Source organism: Amblyomma maculatum, chromosome 8 (assembly GCF_055883805.1).
Source record: "Amblyomma maculatum isolate TAMU_Amacu chromosome 8, ASM5588380v1, whole genome shotgun sequence".
Taxonomy (NCBI): domain Eukaryota; kingdom Metazoa; phylum Arthropoda; class Arachnida; order Ixodida; family Ixodidae; genus Amblyomma; species Amblyomma maculatum.
In genome coordinates this window covers 67,642,995-67,662,761 of record NC_139351.1, presented here as the reverse complement: position 1 = coordinate 67,662,761, position 19,767 = coordinate 67,642,995, and the positions used below count along the sequence as shown (strand labels likewise).

General features: G+C 50.1%; 1 protein-coding gene across 1 annotated transcript in view; it reads left to right on the top strand.

Moving 5' to 3' along the window:
* LOC146181372 (facilitated trehalose transporter Tret1-like) overlaps positions 1-19,593 on the top strand; it is a 46,819-nt gene extending 27,226 nt beyond the window's left edge. Inside the window, exon 6 of the mRNA XM_084575774.1 lies at positions 19,274-19,593. Within this exon, the coding sequence (XP_084431900.1) occupies positions 19,274-19,593 (320 nt within the window). The remainder of the gene's footprint in view (positions 1-19,273) is intronic.
* Positions 19,594-19,767: the final 174 nt, after the last annotated feature.

Genomic DNA, 19,767 nt, shown 5'->3' with positions numbered 1-19,767 from the left:
ACAGGTCCTGCGCACGGGATGTCGTTCCATAAGCCTAGAAAAAATTACAGGGTCTCTTAGGTGCTTCTTAAAAGGCGAATAGCGAAAGCCTACCCTTCCTCTTCTATCATTTGCCTCCCATCGTTTGTCTCTTATGGGCGTTCGTTGCAGTGCTACATATAATGATAATTCACAGGGAAGGAAAGGTGCTGTATCTGTCAAACTTTCTCCGACAAGTGTGGGTTTGGATGGTACAGCATCACTCCTTTCGTGATATGACAGGTCTCGCGCACGGGGTTTCGTTCCATGAGTCTAGAAAAAATTAGAGGGCCTCTGAGATGTGTCTTAAGAACAGAATGGCGAAAGCATTGCTACATATATAGTTAGGTTACAGGAAAGGAAAGGCGCAGTCTCTATCGCACTTTCTCCTGGTTTCTGTAGCGTGGCGTTCCTTGGCGCCTGTTAACTGCTGGGTTGCAAATGGCAGGAGCGCTAGACAAGAGCCCATATCGCGGAGTATGATAGATCTCGCGCACCGGATTTCATATATAGTTGCGTTACAGGAAAGGAAAGGCGCAGTATCGCTCACACTTTCTCCTGGCTTCTCTAGCGTGGCGTTCCTTGGCGCCTGTTAACTGCTGGGTTGCAAATGGCAGGGGCGCTAGACAAGAGCCCATATCGTGGAGTATGATAGATCTCGCGCACCGGATTTCATATATAGTTGCGTTACAGGAAAGGAAAGGCGCAGTATCGCTCACACTTTCTCCTGGCTTCTCTAGCGTGGCGTTCCTTGGCGCGTGTTAGCTGCGGGGTTGCAAATGGCAGGGGCGCTAGACAAGAGCCCATATCGTGGAGTATGATAGATCTCGCGCACCGGATTTCATATATAGTTGCGTTACAGGAAAGGAAAGGCGCAGTATCGCTCACACTTTCTCCTGGCTTCTCTAGCGTGGCGTTCCTTGGCGCCTGTTAACTGCTGGGTTGCAAATGGCAGGGGCGCTAGACAAGAGCCCATATCGTGGAGTATGATAGATCTCGCGCACCGGATTTCATATATAGTTGCGTTACAGGAAAGGAAAGGCGCAGTATCGCTCACACTTTCTCCTGGCTTCTCTAGCGTGGCGTTCCTTGGCGCCTGTTAACTGCTGGGTTGCAAATGGCAGGGGCGCTAGACAAGAGCCCATATCGTGGAGTATGATAGATCTCGCGCACCGGATTTCATATATAGTTACGTTACAGGAAAGGAAAGGCGCAGTATCGCTCACACTTTCTCCTGGCTTCTCTAGCGTGGCGTTCCTTGGCGCCTGTTAACTGCTGGGTTGCAAATGGCAGGGGCGCTAGACAAGAGCCCATATCGTGGAGTATGATAGATCTCGCGCACCGGATTTCATATATAGTTGCGTTACAGGAAAGGAAAGGCGCAGTATCGCTCACACTTTCTCCTGGCTTCTCTAGCGTGGCGTTCCTTGGCGCGTGTTAGCTGCGGGGTTGCAAATGGCAGGGGCGCTAGACAAGAGCCCATATCGTGGAGTATGATAGATCTCGCGCACCGGATTTCATATATAGTTGCGTTACAGGAAAGGAAAGGCGCAGTATCGCTCACACTTTCTCCTGGCTTCTCTAGCGTGGCGTTCCTTGGCGCGTGTTAGCTGCGGGGTTGCAAATGGCAGGGGCGCTAGACAAGAGCCCATATCGTGGAGTATGATAGATCTCGCGCACCGGATTTCATATATAGTTGCGTTACAGGAAAGGAAAGGCGCAGTATCGCTCACACTTTCTCCTGGCTTCTCTAGCGTGGCGTTCCTTGGCGCGTGTTAGCTGCGGGGTTGCAAATGGCAGGGGCGCTAGACAAGAGCCCATATCGCGGAGTATGGCAGGTCTCGCGCACCGGATTTCATATATAGTTGCGTTACAGGAAAGGAAAGGCGCAGTATCGCTCACACTTTCTCCTGGCTTCTCTAGCGTGGCGTTCCTTGGCGCCTGTTAACTGCTGGGTTGCAAATGGCAGGGGCGCTAGACAAGAGCCCATATCGTGGAGTATGATAGATCTCGCGCACCGGATTTCATATATAGTTGCGTTACAGGAAAGGAAAGGCGCAGTATCGCTCACACTTTCTCCTGGCTTCTCTAGCGTGGCGTTCCTTGGCGCGTGTTAGCTGCGGGGTTGCAAATGGCAGGGGCGCTAGACAAGAGCCCATATCGCGGAGTATGGCAGGTCTCGCGCACCGGATTTCATATATAGTTGCGTTACAGGAAAGGAAAGGCGCAGTATCGCTCACACTTTCTCCTGGCTTCTCTAGCGTGGCGTTCCTTGGCGCCTGTTAACTGCTGGGTTGCAAATGGCAGGGGCGCTAGACAAGAGCCCATATCGTGGAGTATGATAGATCTCGCGCACCGGATTTCATATATAGTTGCGTTACAGGAAAGGAAAGGCGCAGTATCGCTCACACTTTCTCCTGGCTTCTCTAGCGTGGCGTTCCTTGGCGCGTGTTAGCTGCGGGGTTGCAAATGGCAGGGGCGCTAGACAAGAGCCCATATCGTGGAGTATGATAGATCTCGCGCACCGGATTTCATATATAGTTGCGTTACAGGAAAGGAAAGGCGCAGTATCGCTCACACTTTCTCCTGGCTTCTCTAGCGTGGCGTTCCTTGGCGCGTGTTAGCTGCGGGGTTGCAAATGGCAGGGGCGCTAGACAAGAGCCCATATCGTGGAGTATGATAGATCTCGCGCACCGGATTTCATATATAGTTGCGTTACAGGAAAGGAAAGGCGCAGTATCGCTCACACTTTCTCCTGGCTTCTCTAGCGTGGCGTTCCTTGGCGCGTGTTAGCTGCGGGGTTGCAAATGGCAGGGGCGCTAGACAAGAGCCCATATCGTGGAGTATGATAGATCTCGCGCACCGGATTTCATATATAGTTGCGTTACAGGAAAGGAAAGGCGCAGTATCGCTCACACTTTCTCCTGGCTTCTCTAGCGTGGCGTTCCTTGGCGCGTGTTAGCTGCGGGGTTGCAAATGGCAGGGGCGCTAGACAAGAGCCCATATCGCGGAGTATGGCAGGTCTCGCGCACCGGATTTCATATATAGTTGCGTTACAGGAAAGGAAAGGCGCAGTATCGCTCACACTTTCTCCTGGCTTCTCTAGCGTGGCGTTCCTTGGCGCGTGTTAGCTGCTGGGTTGCAAATGGCAGGGGCGCTAGACAAGAGCCCATATCGCGGAGTATGGCAGGTCTCGCGCACCGGATTTCATATATAGTTGCGTTACAGGAAAGGAAAGGCGCAGTATCGCTCACACTTTCTCCTGGCTTCTCTAGCGTGGCGTTCCTTGGCGCGTGTTAGCTGCTGGGTTGCAAATGGCAGGGGCGCTAGACAAGAGCCCATATCGCGGAGTATGATAGATCTCGCGCACCGGATTTCATATATAGTTGCGTTACAGGAAAGGAAAGGCGCAGTATCGCTCACACTTTCTCCTGGCTTCTCTAGCGTGGCGTTCCTTGGCGCGTGTTAGCTGCGGGGTTGCAAATGGCAGGGGCGCTAGACAAGAGCCCATATCGCGGAGTATGGCAGGTCTCGCGCACCGGATTTCATATATAGTTGCGTTACAGGAAAGGAAAGGCGCAGTATCGCTCACACTTTCTCCTGGCTTCTCTAGCGTGGCATTCCTTGGCGCGTGTTAGCTGCGGGGTTGCAAATGGCAGGGGCGCTAGACAAGAGCCCATATCGTGGAGTATGATAGATCTCGCGCACCGGATTTCATATATAGTTGCGTTACAGGAAAGGAAAGGCGCAGTATCGCTCACACTTTCTCCTGGCTTCTCTAGCGTGGCGTTCCTTGGCGCGTGTTAGCTGCTGGGTTGCAAATGGCAGGGGCGCTAGACAAGAGCCCATATCGCGGAGTATGGCAGGTCTCGCGCACCGGATTTCATATATAGTTGCGTTACAGGAAAGGAAAGGCGCAGTATCGCTCACACTTTCTCCTGGCTTCTCTAGCGTGGCGTTCCTTGGCGCGTGTTAGCTGCGGGGTTGCAAATGGCAGGGGCGCTAGACAAGAGCCCATATCGCGGAGTATGGCAGGTCTCGCGCACCGGATTTCATATATAGTTGCGTTACAGGAAAGGAAAGGCGCAGTATCGCTCACACTTTCTCCTGGCTTCTCTAGCGTGGCGTTCCTTGGCGCGTGTTAGCTGCGGGGTTGCAAATGGCAGGGGCGCTAGACAAGAGCCCATATCGCGGAGTATGATAGATCTCGCGCACCGGATTTCATATATAGTTGCGTTACAGGAAAGGAAAGGCGCAGTATCGCTCACACTTTCTCCTGGCTTCTCTAGCGTGGCGTTCCTTGGCGCGTGTTAGCTGCGGGGTTGCAAATGGCAGGGGCGCTAGACAAGAGCCCATATCGTGGAGTATGATAGATCTCGCGCACCGGATTTCATATATAGTTGCGTTACAGGAAAGGAAAGGCGCAGTATCGCTCACACTTTCTCCTGGCTTCTCTAGCGTGGCGTTCCTTGGCGCGTGTTAGCTGCGGGGTTGCAAATGGCAGGGGCGCTAGACAAGAGCCCATATCGTGGAGTATGATAGATCTCGCGCACCGGATTTCATATATAGTTGCGTTACAGGAAAGGAAAGGCGCAGTATCGCTCACACTTTCTCCTGGCTTCTCTAGCGTGGCGTTCCTTGGCGCGTGTTAGCTGCGGGGTTGCAAATGGCAGGGGCGCTAGACAAGAGCCCATATCGTGGAGTATGATAGATCTCGCGCACCGGATTTCATATATAGTTGCGTTACAGGAAAGGAAAGGCGCAGTATCGCTCACACTTTCTCCTGGCTTCTCTAGCGTGGCATTCCTTGGCGCGTGTTAGCTGCGGGGTTGCAAATGGCAGGGGCGCTAGACAAGAGCCCATATCGTGGAGTATGATAGATCTCGCGCACCGGATTTCATATATAGTTGCGTTACAGGAAAGGAAAGGCGCAGTATCGCTCACACTTTCTCCTGGCTTCTCTAGCGTGGCATTCCTTGGCGCGTGTTAGCTGCGGGGTTGCAAATGGCAGGGGCGCTAGACAAGAGACCATATCGCGGAGTATGATAGATCTCGCGCACCGGATTTCATATATAGTTGCGTTACAGGAAAGGAAAGGCGCAGTATCGCTCACACTTTCTCCTGGCTTCTCTAGCGTGGCATTCCTTGGCGCGTGTTAGCTGCGGGGTTGCAAATGGCAGGGGCGCTAGACAAGAGCCCATATCGTGGAGTATGATAGATCTCGCGCACCGGATTTCATATATAGTTGCGTTACAGGAAAGGAAAGGCGCAGTATCGCTCACACTTTCTCCTGGCTTCTCTAGCGTGGCGTTCCTTGGCGCGTGTTAGCTGCGGGGTTGCAAATGGCAGGGGCGCTAGACAAGAGCCCATATCGTGGAGTATGATAGATCTCGCGCACCGGATTTCATATATAGTTGCGTTACAGGAAAGGAAAGGCGCAGTATCGCTCACACTTTCTCCTGGCTTCTCTAGCGTGGCATTCCTTGGCGCGTGTTAGCTGCGGGGTTGCAAATGGCAGGAGCGCTAGACAAGAGCCCATATCGCGGAGTATGGCAGGTCTCGCGCACCGGATTTCATATATAGTTGCGTTACAGGAAAGGAAAGGCGCAGTATCGCTCACACTTTCTCCTGGCTTCTCTAGCGTGGCATTCCTTGGCGCGTGTTAGCTGCGGGGTTGCAAATGGCAGGGACGCTAGACAAGAGCCCATATCGCGGAGTATGGCAGGTCTCGCGCACCGGATTTCATATATAGTTGCGTTACAGGAAAGGAAAGGCGCAGTATCGCTCACACTTTCTCCTGGCTTCTCTAGCGTGGCGTTCCTTGGCGCGTGTTAACTGCTGGGTTGCAAATGGCAGGGGCGCTAGACAAGAGCCCATATCGTGGAGTATGATAGATCTCGCGCACCGGATTTCATATATAGTTGCGTTACAGGAAAGGAAAGGCGCAGTATCGCTCACACTTTCTCCTGGCTTCTCTAGCGTGGCGTTCCTTGGCGCGTGTTAGCTGCGGGGTTGCAAATGGCAGGGGCGCTAGACAAGAGCCCATATCGTGGAGTATGATAGATCTCGCGCACCGGATTTCATATATAGTTGCGTTACAGGAAAGGAAAGGCGCAGTATCGCTCACACTTTCTCCTGGCTTCTCTAGCGTGGCATTCCTTGGCGCGTGTTAGCTGCGGGGTTGCAAATGGCAGGGGCGCTAGACAAGAGCCCATATCGCGGAGTATGGCAGGTCTCGCGCACCGGATTTCATATATAGTTGCGTTACAGGAAAGGAAAGGCGCAGTATCGCTCACACTTTCTCCTGGCTTCTCTAGCGTGGCATTCCTTGGCGCGTGTTAGCTGCGGGGTTGCAAATGGCAGGAGCGCTAGACAAGAGCCCATATCGCGGAGTATGGCAGGTCTCGCGCACCGGATTTCATATATAGTTGCGTTACAGGAAAGGAAAGGCGCAGTATCGCTCACACTTTCTCCTGGCTTCTCTAGCGTGGCATTCCTTGGCGCGTGTTAGCTGCGGGGTTGCAAATGGCAGGGACGCTAGACAAGAGCCCATATCGCGGAGTATGGCAGGTCTCGCGCACCGGATTTCATATATAGTTGCGTTACAGGAAAGGAAAGGCGCAGTATCGCTCACACTTTCTCCTGGCTTCTCTAGCGTGGCGTTCCTTGGCGCGTGTTAACTGCTGGGTTGCAAATGGCAGGGGCGCTAGACAAGAGCCCATATCGCGGAGTATGGCAGGTCTCGCGCACCGGATTTCATATATAGTTGCGTTACAGGAAAGGAAAGGCGCAGTATCGCTCACACTTTCTCCTGGCTTCTCTAGCGTGGCGTTCCTTGGCGCGTGTTAACTGCTGGGTTGCAAATGGCAGGGGCGCTAGACAAGAGCCCATATCGTGGAGTATGATAGATCTCGCGCACCGGATTTCATATATAGTTGCGTTACAGGAAAGGAAAGGCGCAGTATCGCTCACACTTTCTCCTGGCTTCTCTAGCGTGGCGTTCCTTGGCGCGTGTTAACTGCTGGGTTGCAAATGGCAGGGGCGCTAGACAAGAGCCCATATCGCGGAGTATGGCAGGTCTCGCGCACCGGATTTCATATATAGTTGCGTTACAGGAAAGGAAAGGCGCAGTATCGCTCACACTTTCTCCTGGCTTCTCTAGCGTGGCATTCCTTGGCGCGTGTTAGCTGCGGGGTTGCAAATGGCAGGGGCGCTAGACAAGAGCCCATATCGCGGAGTATGGCAGGTCTCGCGCACCGGATTTCATATATAGTTGCGTTACAGGAAAGGAAAGGCGCAGTATCGCTCACACTTTCTCCTGGCTTCTCTAGCGTGGCGTTCCTTGGCGCGTGTTAACTGCTGGGTTGCAAATGGCAGGGGCGCTAGACAAGAGCCCATATCGCGGAGTATGGCAGGTCTCGCGCACCGGATTTCATATATAGTTGCGTTACAGGAAAGGAAAGGCGCAGTATCGCTCACACTTTCTCCTGGCTTCTCTAGCGTGGCGTTCCTTGGCGCGTGTTAGCTGCGGGGTTGCAAATGGCAGGGGCGCTAGACAAGAGCCCATATCGTGGAGTATGATAGATCTCGCGCACCGGATTTCATATATAGTTGCGTTACAGGAAAGGAAAGGCGCAGTATCGCTCACACTTTCTCCTGGCTTCTCTAGCGTGGCGTTCCTTGGCGCGTGTTAGCTGCGGGGTTGCAAATGGCAGGGGCGCTAGACAAGAGCCCATATCGCGGAGTATGATAGATCTCGCGCACCGGATTTCATATATAGTTGCGTTACAGGAAAGGAAAGGCGCAGTATCGCTCACACTTTCTCCTGGCTTCTCTAGCGTGGCGTTCCTTGGCGCGTGTTAACTGATGGGTTGCAAATGGCAGGGGCGCTAGACAAGAGCCCATATCGCGGAGTATGGCAGGTCTCGCACACCGGATTTCCTATATAGTTGCGTTACAGGAAAGGAAAGGCGCAGTATCGCTCACACTTTCTCCTGGCTTCTCTAGCGTGGCGTTCCTTGGCGCGTGTTAACTGCTGGGTTGCAAATGGCAGGGGCGCTAGACAAGAGCCCATATCGTGGAGTATGATAGATCTCGCGCACCGGATTTCATATATAGTTGCGTTACAGGAAAGGAAAGGCGCAGTATCGCTCAAACTTTCTCCTGGCTTCTCTAGCGTGGCGTTCCTTGGCGCGTGTTAACTGCTGGGTTGCAAATGGCAGGGGCGCTAGACAAGAGCCCATATCGCGGAGTATGGCAGGTCTCGCGCACCGGATTTCATATATAGTTGCGTTACAGGAAAGGAAAGGCGCAGTATCGCTCACACTTTCTCCTGGCTTCTCTAGCGTGGCGTTCCTTGGCGCGTGTTAACTGATGGGTTGCAAATGGCAGGGGCGCTAGACAAGAGCCCATATCGTGGAGTATGATAGATCTCGCGCACCGGATTTCATATATAGTTGCGTTACAGGAAAGGAAAGGCGCAGTATCGCTCACACTTTCTCCTGGCTTCTCTAGCGTGGCGTTCCTTGGCGCGTGTTAACTGATGGGTTGCAAATGGCAGGGGCGCTAGACAAGAGCCCATATCGCGGAGTATGGCAGGTCTCGCGCACCGGATTTTATATATAGTTGCATTACAGGAAAGGAAAGGCGCAGTATCGCTCACACTTTCTCCTGGCTTCTCTAGCGTGGCGTTCCTTGGCGCCTGTTAACTGCTGGGTTGCAAATGGCAGGGGCGCTAGACAAGAGCCCTTATCGCGGAGTATGGCAGGTCTCGCGCACCGGATTTCATATATAGTTGCGTTACAGGAAAGGAAAGGCGCAGTATCGCTCACACTTTCTCCTGGCTTCTCTAGCGTGGCGCTCCTTGGCGCGTGTTAGCTGCGGGGTTGCAAATGGCAGGGGCGCTAGACAAGAGCCCATATCGTGGAGTATGATAGATCTCGCGCACCGGATTTCATATATAGTTGCGTTACAGGAAAGGAAAGGCGCAGTATCGCTCACACTTTCTCCTGGCTTCTCTAGCGTGGCGTTCCTTGGCGCCTGTTAACTGCTGGGTTGCAAATGGCAGGGGCGCTAGACAAGAGCCCATATCGCGGAGTATGGCAGGTCTCGCGCACCGGATTTCATATATAGTTGCGTTACAGGAAAGGAAAGGCGCAGTATCGCTCACACTTTCTCCTGGCTTCTCTAGCGTGGCGTTCCTTGGCGCGTGTTAACTGCTGGGTTGCAAATGGCAGGGGCGCTAGACAAGAGCCCATATCGCGGAGTATGGCAGGTCTCGCGCACCGGATTTCATATATAGTTGCGTTACAGGAAAGGAAAGGCGCAGTATCGCTCACACTTTCTCCTGGCTTCTCTAGCGTGGCGTTCCTTGGCGCCTGTTAACTGCTGGGTTGCAAATGGCAGGGGCGCTAGACAAGAGCCCATATCGCGGAGTATGGCAGGTCTCGCGCACCGGATTTCATATATAGTTGCGTTACAGGAAAGGAAAGGCGCAGTATCGCTCACACTTTCTCCTGGCTTCTCTAGCGTGGCGTTCCTTGGCGCCTGTTAACTGCTGGGTTGCAAATGGCAGGGGCGCTAGACAAGAGCCCATATCGCGGAGTATGGCAGGTCTCGCGCACCGGATTTCATATATAGTTGCGTTACAGGAAAGGAAAGGCGCAGTATCGCTCACACTTTCTCCTGGCTTCTCTAGCGTGGCGCTCCTTGGCGCGTGTTAGCTGCGGGGTTGCAAATGGCAGGGGCGCTAGACAAGAGCCCATATCGTGGAGTATGATAGATCTCGCGCACCGGATTTCATATATAGTTGCGTTACAGGAAAGGAAAGGCGCAGTATCGCTCACACTTTCTCCTGGCTTCTCTAGCGTGGCGTTCCTTGGCGCCTGTTAACTGCTGGGTTGCAAATGGCAGGGGCGCTAGACAAGAGCCCATATCGCGGAGTATGGCAGGTCTCGCGCACCGGATTTCATATATAGTTGCGTTACAGGAAAGGAAAGGCGCAGTATCGCTCACACTTTCTCCTGGCTTCTCTAGCGTGGCGTTCCTTGGCGCGTGTTAACTGCTGGGTTGCAAATGGCAGGGGCGCTAGACAAGAGCCCATATCGCGGAGTATGGCAGGTCTCGCGCACCGGATTTCATATATAGTTGCGTTACAGGAAAGGAAAGGCGCAGTATCGCTCACACTTTCTCCTGGCTTCTCTAGCGTGGCGTTCCTTGGCGCCTGTTAACTGCTGGGTTGCAAATGGCAGGGGCGCTAGACAAGAGCCCATATCGCGGAGTATGGCAGGTCTCGCGCACCGGATTTCATATATAGTTGCGTTACAGGAAAGGAAAGGCGCAGTATCGCTCACACTTTCTCCTGGCTTCTCTAGCGTGGCGTTCCTTGGCGCCTGTTAACTGCTGGGTTGCAAATGGCAGGGGCGCTAGACAAGAGCCCATATCGCGGAGTATGGCAGGTCTCGCGCACCGGATTTCATATATAGTTGCGTTACAGGAAAGGAAAGGCGCAGTATCGCTCACACTTTCTCCTGGCTTCTCTAGCGTGGCGTTCCTTGGCGCGTGTTAGCTGCGGGGTTGCAAATGGCAGGGGCGTTAGACAAGAGCCCATATCGTGGAGTATGATAGATCTCGCGCACCGGATTTCATATATAGTTGCGTTACAGGAAAGGAAAGGCGCAGTATCGCTCACACTTTCTCCTGGCTTCTCTAGCGTGGCGTTCCTTGGCGCGTGTTAGCTGCGGGGTTGCAAATGGCTGGGGCGTTAGACAAGAGCCCATATCGTGGAGTATGATAGATCTCGCGCACCGGATTTCATATATAGTTGCGTTACAGGAAAGGAAAGGCGCAGTATCGCTCACACTTTCTCCTGGCTTCTCTAGCGTGGCGTTCCTTGGCGCGTGTTAGCTGCGGGGTTGCAAATGGCAGGGGCGTTAGACAAGAGCCCATATCGTGGAGTATGATAGATCTCGCGCACCGGATTTCATATATAGTTGCGTTACAGGAAAGGAAAGGCGCAGTATCGCTCACACTTTCTCCTGGCTTCTCTAGCGTGGCGTTCCTTGGCGCCTGTTAACTGCTGGGTTGCAAATGGCAGGGGCGCTAGACAAGAGCCCATATCGCGGAGTATGATAGATCTCGCGCACCGGATTTCATATATAGTTGCGTTACAGGAAAGGAAAGGCGCAGTATCGCTCACACTTTCTCCTGGCTTCTCTAGCGTGGCGTTCCTTGGCGCGTGTTAGCTGCGGGGTTGCAAATGGCAGGGGCGCTAGACAAGAGCCCATATCGCGGAGTATGATAGATATCGCGCACCGGATTTCATATATAGTTGCGTTACAGGAAAGGAAAGGCGCAGTATCGCTCACACTTTCTCCTGGCTTCTCTAGCGTGGCGTTCCTTGGCGCGTGTTAGCTGCGGGGTTGCAAATGGCAGGGGCGCTAGACAAGAGCCCATATCGCGGACTATGGCAGGTCTCGCGCACCGGATTTCGTCCCCTTAAGCCTGGAACGGTTTTCGCCTTAAAAAAAAGGCTTTAAATATCGAAATATAAAAGAACCGTTGTGGCCACCTATAATACGGTCTGTGTAAAGCTGGAATGGAGTGGTGCGATGCTATGAAAGATTTCTTTTTTTTTACACATATCATGCCAAAAAACATGCTGAAAATTACAAATTCATAGAGAGTTTCTGCTAAATTTCAAAGCAGTATTTTGAGCCGTGAAGCATTTTTTACCCTGTCGCATTGTGTTTGCTAATGCACATCTTTTCTTTCTTAATGGTGCGATTTACACAAAATTGTTTGTTAGGGCGTTCCATGTCTATAACAATCTCTGTGCGTACGTTCAGTCTTTCTGTACGTAGCGAAGGTTCTGTTATGCATGACGTAATGCTTATTTTGGCATGTTGTTATTGTTGTGGCTGTAAGAAGAAAGAAAAGAAAATGCACGGGCCTGCTACTGGCTCTGAAGCTGAGCCACCTCCGCTTCCTTGATTGATTGATTGATTGATTGATTTAGAGGAAGGGAAAGGAGCAGTAACTGTCTCACTTGTTTTCTGCGGACACCTCGGCCGCGCCGTGGGAGAGGGGAGGGAGGTGGGAGTGAAAGTGGAAAGAGAAAGAGGAGCCGTGGTGGAGGTCTGCGGAGTGATTTCGACCGCCTGGGTATCTGTGACGTGCGTTGACATCGCACAACACACGGACGCCTCTTCGTTTCACCTCCATAGAAACGCAGCCGCCGAGGTCGGGTTCGAACCCGGGTACTCCGGCACAGTGGTCGGGCGTCTTACCACTGCACCAGTCCTCCGCTGCTTCGTTGATGTTTAAGGCGAAAGCCATGGAACGAAATCCCGTGCTCGAGATCTATGAACGCGTGTTGGATCTGTGCGCGAGATTTCGCGAGATGTGATATCGTCTAGCGTTCCTGCCATCTGCAATCCCACACTTGAACGCGCGCCAAGGAGCGCCACGCGACAGCAGCGATGGTGCACCTTCCAAGCTCACACTTGCCTGGGCAAGTGTGACGGGTACTGAGTCTTTCTTTTCCTGTAAACCAATTATAATTACTCTCTCATGGCGCAGAAGAAGCAAGCCAACGCTTAGCACCATTGCAGGTCCGAGAGCGCGTGGGTCCTCTTTTTTAAACATCGTCGTCTTGGGATGTCACCTAATGACACCTGGTGGCAATATTTGCCCCTCTCAAAAAAAAAAAAAAAAAAAACACTGGTGAGAGTGAAGCTTGCTAGTCTGGCTAAGAGAGAAAACAAATCAGCTCCAAAGAAATCACTCCAAAGAAAAAACTCAAAATGCAAACTCTGGCCGTCAATTTGTAAAGTAGGGCTGGAAGGTGGCTGATCCTGGCCCTGATGGGGCTGGGACAGATAGGTCACAACCGCTTGCAACGGGGGCTAGCCTGCCACCAAATTTTTATCTGTTGTAGGCCGTCATTGCACTCGCCACTTCTTCGGTGGTGGCAGACGGCTGTTGTTGTGGCGCTCGTCTTTCTCTCCCTCTTATTTTTCTTCTCTATTTTCTCTCCTGTCCGCACGAGACAGCGGAGGTGGGTCAGCTACAGAGCCAGTAGCAACCGGCACGCGCCTGGGTTCGTCATCGGATTAAAACTCCAGACAAGGCATCGCTGGCCTTGCCGTCATGATCTTGCCGTCACGATCTTGCCTTCTTTTAGAAGTAGTGGAGGTTTGCTGCCTCGCTGGAGCTACGTTCCGGTCGCCGTTTGGCAACTGCCACCATTGTATATTTCACAATATGTTTATTTTGATAAACGCGCTGCTAAACGCTTCTGCACTGGAAGTCGTCGACTGACTGCAGCATCGTATAGTTGCCGATAATGGTTTGTATTTCCTCTGAGTCAGTTAATATCCAATAGACTAAGCAGCGTTTTGCCGAATCTGGCCAATTTGGGACACATGGAAAAGTGGGAGGTAAAATGCTCCTAACCGGTACGGAGAAAATGCTTTCTGTTCCACCTTCGCGATCCGACTGAGTTTGAAAGGGGTTGAAATTTTCGAATTTTCTTTTTGGAAATTGCTGACTTTTTTTAGGTTATTATTATAGAAAACAACTTTGGGGCGGGGTTCTTTGCAGCAAATATATATTCTCGAATAAGGAATTACCGGCTTTTTGGCGAATTAATATGGCAGTCCTCTGTTGGTTCAAAGCTATTATATTAGCTCTTTTTAACGCGAACTGTTTATTTACCATTAATTAAAATGATGACAGATCTTGGAGCAGTGCTTACAGAATAAATTTCAGCCGTCAGTTAAATTGGTTATTTGCATGGTTTTCACGCTGTATTGATCCAGGGGGTGGGGCATCACGTGGTCTGCTTTTTTTACGGCAGCTATAGAACTTCTCAATCGTCTCGGTAACCAGTACATATTTTCCGTAATGCCCATTCGTGGTTTCGCGTCTGTGTTCTCCATGCAGCTCGTAAGCCTACTTGATCGGTCAACAACTCTGAATTTCATTGTTCATTTCATTTCATTTATTGTACCCTCAGGGCTTTCGCATTACAGAGGGGGTGGGAGTAGTAAAACTAAACAAAATCAAGTACAAGAGGAAGCGTGACACAAAACGATTCTATTGAAAAACGCTCAAAACGAAATTCAACAAAAAGGAATATAGTCTACATGAGTCAACGAAAAACAACCAAACATAAACATCCAAAATAAATTCGTGAAACAACTTGGGAATAATCAGATTCCAACAGTGCGATTAATGCGGCTCTGAAACGCGCAGGGTCGATGATGCAAGTAACTTCCTGTAGAAGATGGTTCCAGTCATTGCATGTTTTAGGAAGGAAGGAATTAAAGCAGGTCATTGTCTTACAGTGGGGAACAGCAACGTTTTGAATGTGGTCGATGCGAGGCGAGATGAAAGATGGCTCTTGTATACAGGTAGTCTTCAACTGCGCGTTGTGGTAATATAGCTTGTGGAAAAGACAAATGCGTGAAAGTTTACGGCGAGTAGACAGTGGTTGAAGCTTGAGGTTAGATTTCATACACGTAACACTTGCTGCCCGATGATAATTTTCAACTATGAAACGGGCGCTTGGATTCTGCAATGCCTCTAGTTCATTTATTATTGTGATATTACTGGGGTCCCAAATTGAGGATGCATACTCGAGTTGCGGACGGATAAGTGGGGTGTACAGTAACATTTTCAATGAAGGTGGTGATGAAGAGAAATTTTTGCGGGCATACCCAAGCATGCGGTTAGCCTTCGAAGTGATGTGCTTGATGTGAAAATTCAAAAAAAAAAAAAAGATTATAAGATATGTTAATGCCAAGGTATTTATAGGATGATACCTATTCGAGACGAGTACTGCTAAGCAAGTAGCCTGGATCTGTTTGTTGGTTACGAGTGACACGCATTCATTTGCATTTAGATGTGTTTAATTCCATCTTCCATGATTGGCACCAGTCATATATTTTGTTGAAATCAGTTTGTAGGCATGCAATGTCATTCGTGTTATTAATTACTCTGTAAATTACGCAGTCGTTGGCAAACAAGCAGATATTACATGAGATAATAATATGCAAGTCATTTATGTAGATCAAAAATAATAATGGCCCAAGAGCCGATCCTCGTGGCACGCCTGAATGCACAAGGGCTGATTGTGAGTCGTGATTTTTTACTCAGACGAACTTAGTGCGGTTACTAAGTGGTGGTTGGTTAATTACCAACTCGCATTGCGCAATAAGCTAGCTACGGTTGGTTGGTTGGCTTGTGTGGTTTAACGGCCCAAAGCGGCTCAGGCTATGAAAGACGAAGTAGTGGAGGGCAGTGGAAATTTCGAACACCTGGGGTTCTTTACCGTGCACTGACATCGTACAGCACACGGGCGCCTTACTTTTCGCCTCCATCGAAAAGCGGCCACCGAGGCCGGGATTCGATCCCGCATCCTTGGCAACAGTACTCGAGCGCCGTAACCACTGCGCAACACCGGCTGAGCTCAGCTGGCTATGCTTTCCATGTCAGAAATACCGAGATTTCTTGGTTAAATCGTACATGAAAAACGGAATTCGGCTTACTTTTTTGTCTGTTATGCTTTCAACCTAGATGTCCGAACCTTAATCATAAACCTTGTGATAACTAAGAAGGCTAATGATTGTTGCTCATAATGATTATCGATATTTTTACTATTTTCGTAGTCGGTCAGCCGTTCTTAATAGTCTCATCTTATTTTTCATTTTATTTTTGCAGCAAGGTGTCATCACATTCTTTTATTAACCTATCTCTAGTGAAATGTATTTATTTTTTCCTTTGCGAAGAAATTCAGATAAAAGTCATCACACAAAATAACTGCGCGGAAATGGGTGTTATTCGCACGCAGCTAATCTTCCCTGCTATTGATATCCCAGCGCTGTTCTCGTTGCGAGAAGTCGACACGTTCGTACAACTAGTGAAGCACAATACAATGCGTTCGGCATCCTTTATTTTCTATATTACAAATACGGGAAAAAATTACATGAAGTGAAATTTCAGCGCTGCCAGCAAATTACACAGCACATCGGATCGGTATAGCTTGTACATATAATTCCAGCCGTATCCACTCCATTATGTAGAAAACAGAGCACAAACCGCCAGATCAAATTACTGCCACGAGGAAAACAAATAATTACGAGGGACTTTAGCGACTAAAGTAGTGAAAGACGAAAGCCTGAGTGCCGCATTCTGCTACGCATCTGGCACAATTAGTAATCACTGAATTATTAGTCAAAAGGTAATTAAATATTTACATATTAGTTAAATAATTACTTATCTAATTAGGTATCAGTCAGTGAGTATATTGATTCATAATTAGTCATTAATTATAATTTATCATTTATTGATATATGGCTATATATGGCACTCATTCGCGCATACTGTGGTGGGGCTCTGTGATTGCTCCAGGTCTCTATGGCGTTATCCCGCCTCGGCCAATCAGAGCCGCCGCAAAAGCGGAACACGTTTTGTCCAAGACAGCATGAGCCATTAAATACTTTCGCATTAAAACACACACATTCTTTTTCATGTTCAGTCGAGTCGCAGAGAGTCTGCGTCCCAATCATTGACCGCTGAACGCAACTATCACGTAAGCCCCAACATGCCTTCACGAGGGCAAAAAAATGGTTGAGGCTTAGCTTGGTTAAGCCTGGTCAGATGCGAAGCATATTGATTGCTAAACTCGGCTTTCCATGATTACACTTGGCTAAACTTTTCTTTCCTTGGTTACACGTGCTTTTACACGGTTTAAACTTGGAATGCACTATGTTTTCCCATCGCATGAAACTAGGTAATAGCATGACTCGTTCATCTCTAATCTAACTGTGTTATCGACACGCACAACGAACATGTCGTCCCCCAGGCCACTGATACTCGATTGCCACTACGCGAATATGTACGCAAAGCAAAAGCTGTTAGAACACCGACGTGCACGGCGTGCAACCGCAGCCGACGGCGCGAGCTGGACTCCCGTCTCTCCTCTGTCGTGACGTCAGCGTATCACGTGGTGTGACGTAGCATCCCACATTCTTTGCACGCCGTGTAACCGTCACGAAGGGCTGTGGTTTACCTCTAGCAATATGCTTCGCATAAAAGGCAGCGATGGGTGGTACAAAAGGTGTCCCCACCCTGAAAGCGGAAGCTAAGGCGCCCAGGCGCCCTACTTGCGATCACAGCCGATACATCTCTGCTCTCTTTTGCAACGTATACATCTGTGCTCGCGACTGTGAGATAAGCAATGCCAGGAGACCAGGGCCGGCTTGCACGATAAAGTCCGAGCTAAGTATGGACATAAACGTTGTCTTCAGTAAGGCGGTTCGTGTTCCGAAAGCCGAAAGCTCCGGTTCGGCTCGTGTTCACTAGAGTGGCTTCCCTAAACGCCTTCAGTAACCACTTGGGCATTTTTCTTCGTAACGCAACCTTAAGCCGCAAAAAGCAGACACGTATTTTACACAACGCAAGATTGGCGGAACGTTTACATCTTACACCGGGGACAGGGCATTCCAGTATTTTTCTATTTCTCTACATAGGTGTCTGGCGTCGTGAACGTGCAGGCGACTTATTCAAATGTCAGGACTGAAGCCCAGTCTTGACTCCAGTCTTAAGCGGCCATGCCAGCGGCCTATATATTTAGCTTCCAGTTAAGTCTGGACTTTGCTAAGAAAGATCATTTCGTGCAAACGGGTCCAGGTATAGCAGCTTTTTAAGCGTGTGCCGTACTATGTTATTAGATACATTTAGCTTCCGTTTGTCTCACCGTGGCGGTGTGGTGGTTAGGCGCTCGACTACTGTGCCCAAGGATGCGGGATCAGATTCTGACCGCGGCGGCCGCTTCTCGATGGAGGCGAAAAGCAAAGCACCCGCGTGCTATACGTTATCGGTGCATGTTAAAGAACCCCAGGAGGTCAAAAATTTCGAGAGCCCCGTACTGCGGCGTCTCGAATAGCCTACGTTGCTTTGGGACGTTAAACCACTGAAACCAAACAAAAGTATTGCTTTCGTGTACCGTGTTACCGTTTGCTCTACCGGAGTAATGAGAGCCCTTTCATCGGCTTTGGGCATGGGATGTTGAGTATGGTAACGATTATCACCCCCTTGTTTCAAAGGGGAGGCTGTTTCATCCGTCCGTTAGATCTATCAATCCGTCTGTCCCGTCCGTCCGTCCGTCCGTCCGTCCGTCCATCCATCCATCCATCCATCCATCCATCCATCCATCCATCCATCCATCCATCCATCCATCCATCCATCCATCCATCCATCCATCCATCCATCCATCAATTCATTCATTCATTCATTCATTCATTCATTCATTCATTCATTCATTCATTCAGTACAGTGTACTAGATAAACAAAGATATTCTATAGTACACTGCATCGGCCAATCGGCCCTAGCTCGGTGAGCATGCGCTTAGCTGGCGGGCACATAGCGCCATCTGGCCTCCTCAGAGGAAACTGCCGCGCGTCGGGACCAATCAGTACGCGGGTCACGTGAGGGCGCCCCTTTTAGGATTTATGAATGAATGAATGAATGAATGAATGAATGAATGAATGAATGAATGAATGAATGAATGAATGAATGAATAAGTCAACGCGTGCTCAGTGGCTGGCTGCTTGGTGGGCTCACGTTCTCCCGGTAGTCCGGTAACGCCGGTTGTAAAAACGATTGAGGTCACTGCGGCCACCCGCACTGAAGAAATGCGTAAGCAGATCACTTTGGACATCGACATTACCCCGTTTGAATATTTAGAAGTCTAATTGATTTAATTGCCTCTAACTCATGACTACACATTCGTTAAATTCTTTCGCTGATGACATTTTTAACATCGTTTACACACTTTCTAATCACTTTCGCTCCTTTACTCGGCTCTTTCATGTCCACACACATCTATTTCCGGCTTTATGATATCACATCCGAAGTCCACATATTCCGACGTCCTTATAGGCCACGTGACCGGAAGTGAGGTACCATGTGATCACTTTGGACGTCGGCGTCGACATTAGCTATTTCTACGTTTAATCGATTTATTTGGCTCTAATGAATTAAGTGATGACTCCACATTCACCAAATTTCTTCACATTTTTGCATCCTCTGTCGACGACAATCGTTCCGTTTTCCTTTGTACCCTCACTTCGATACAACCCTGCCGACAAAACTCTGGTGACAGACTCCTCAAGCAGACAGTTAGTGCTTAGGCATTATTACGGTACACGGCATGTCAGATGTGTCTATGCTCCTTCGGGCGCTGCGCAGGCTTCTCGATCGGACTGGGTCCGGTGGTGTGGCTGCTTAGCGCCGAGTTGGTGCCCCTGCGTGGCAGCGGCTCCCTGCTCTCCTTGGTGTGCGCCACCAACTGGACGTGCGCGGCTGGTGTGACCATCTTCTTCGACCAGGTGCGCGACACGCTGCAATTGTCCGGCCTGGGCTTCTTTTTTGGCGGCGTCACGTTCATCGGCTCGCTGCTCGTCACTTTTCTGCTACCAGAGACGGGCAGGGTCACCCTCGAGGAGCTACTCCAGGGGAACCTCTTCCTGCCCGAACCGGAGCCGCAAATGCGACACAAGGCCAAGTAGAGGCCCCCGTTAAGCGAGCGTAGTGTTTTATAAGAACTGTCCCTACATATATAGTAAAACAGTATATAGTTACTCTTTGTGATAGTCCCTTTTCTGTAGCTACCTGCACAAATATACCTTAATGCATGCATTGCCTATTGGGATTGTTATTGTTGTTCACAGATGCCAATAAAG